The following is a 1,619-nucleotide window of genomic DNA, read 5'->3' as shown; positions in this document are numbered from 1 at the left end:
ACCTCTTAGGCAGTTACTTACAAGGTTTGGAAGAAAGGCTTTGGAAGTTCCAAATTTGGATGTCCCGAAAGCTATTGAGGCATTCAAAATGGGGTTACAAAAGGACTCTCTATTTTATCAAGATCTTGTGATGACCCCTTGCAGGAATTTAGATGAAATGCGAAATAGAGCTTTAAGATTCATTAGGTTGGAAGAGGATCAAAGAATACAAGATCAACTAAGCACTCCGGTGAAAAAGAAGTCGTAAGACATGAAACAAGGATCATACTTCAGGAACAACAACTCTAAGCCATACAACAAACCAAATGGCCAAAAGATCAACGCTATAAAAGAGGAGGAGGACGACGAAGATTGTCCAAGAATTTCTGATTATTGCTTCTCCGTAGATATGGGAGGAGTGATGCTTGCTGTTAGGAACTTGGGCGACAAAGCAAGATGGCCAAGGAAAAATGAAAAGGCACCACCCCCCAAAGACAAATCGAAATGGTGTGTCTTTCACGAAGACTTCAGCCATATAACAGAGGATTGCATAGCCTTGAGAAAGGAAATAAGCTATCTCCTCAGCAAGGGTTATCTCAAGGAGTTGTTCGAAAGAAAAAAGTCCAGAAACCAGGATCCTAATCAAGTTCCGAAAAAGGCTGCTCCACCTCCCCCTGATGCTCAAGTTATCAACATGATCTTTGGAGGATACGACATTTGTGGAACATCATACTCAGCTGCAAAGAAGTACGCCAAAGAATGCAAACTGGAGAATGGCGAAAGGCCGATCAGGACTTCTACAACAACCGAGCAAAGAATTATCTCCTTCGATGAGGATGATCGAATCAACGTTCAGGATCCTCACCACGACGGTTTAGTCATTACTTTATTTATTTCTAACTATTATGTACGCAGGATACTCATTGGTGAAGGAAGTTCAGTTAACATCATCCAACTAGAAGTACATAGAAGGATGAATATCCCAGAGTCGGAAATTGTCCCACGATCTTCGGTTCTTGTGGGATTCAGTGGAGAAACGAAGAACACATTGGGGGACATCAAATTACCCATGTATATAGAGGGAGTAAATTCTATTAAAAAATTTTGTGTTAAAGATTTCTTGTCTTGTTGTAATGTTATTCTTGGCAGGCCATGGATACACGAAATGAAGGCAGTTCCCTCTACCTACCACCAGTGTGTAAAAATCCCTACCCCGTGGGGGATAGCAAAGATTGGGAGCAACCAGCAAGACGCTAAAGACTGCTACACTTTCTTCAATGAAGCCTACAAAAAAGTTGAGAGAATCATAGCAATTACAGAAAGCGAGAAGAAATGTCATGGAGACTAGGGAACAAGACTCTAAGGAAATGGTCTTGCATCCAGAGGATCCTGACGGCAAAGTCTTAATAAGTGTTGAAATACAAGAATCCATTGAAAAGGATCTAGTATCCTTCTTACACCAAAGAAAGTCGACCTTCGCGTGGAAGCACGAAGATATGACAGGTATTTCTAAAGATGTAATAACCATAAATTTGGAATTGGTCCATATTTCAGACCTATTCACCAAAAGAGAAGGAACTTTGCTCCTGAAAGAAACGCGATCATCCAAGAAGAGGTACAGAAACTACTAAAGGCAGGTA

General features: G+C 41.0%; 1 protein-coding gene across 1 annotated transcript; it reads left to right on the top strand.

Annotated features, from left to right (window-relative positions):
- The first annotated feature begins 250 nt into the window (after positions 1-250).
- Positions 251-1,327, top strand: LOC143529171 (uncharacterized). Its single transcript, XM_077025015.1, has 3 exons — positions 251-726; positions 895-1,050; positions 1,129-1,327. The coding sequence occupies exons 1-3, from the start codon at positions 251-253 to the stop codon at positions 1,325-1,327; spliced, it is 831 nt and encodes a 276-aa protein (XP_076881130.1).
- Positions 1,328-1,619: the final 292 nt, after the last annotated feature.

The sequence above is a fragment of the Bidens hawaiensis genome, unplaced genomic scaffold (genome assembly GCF_021521415.1).
Source record: "Bidens hawaiensis isolate Kalapana, Puna unplaced genomic scaffold, B.hawaiensis_p1.1 tig00008513_1, whole genome shotgun sequence".
Classification (NCBI taxonomy): domain Eukaryota; kingdom Viridiplantae; phylum Streptophyta; class Magnoliopsida; order Asterales; family Asteraceae; genus Bidens; species Bidens hawaiensis.
This window is presented reverse-complemented; position numbering and strand designations above follow the sequence as displayed.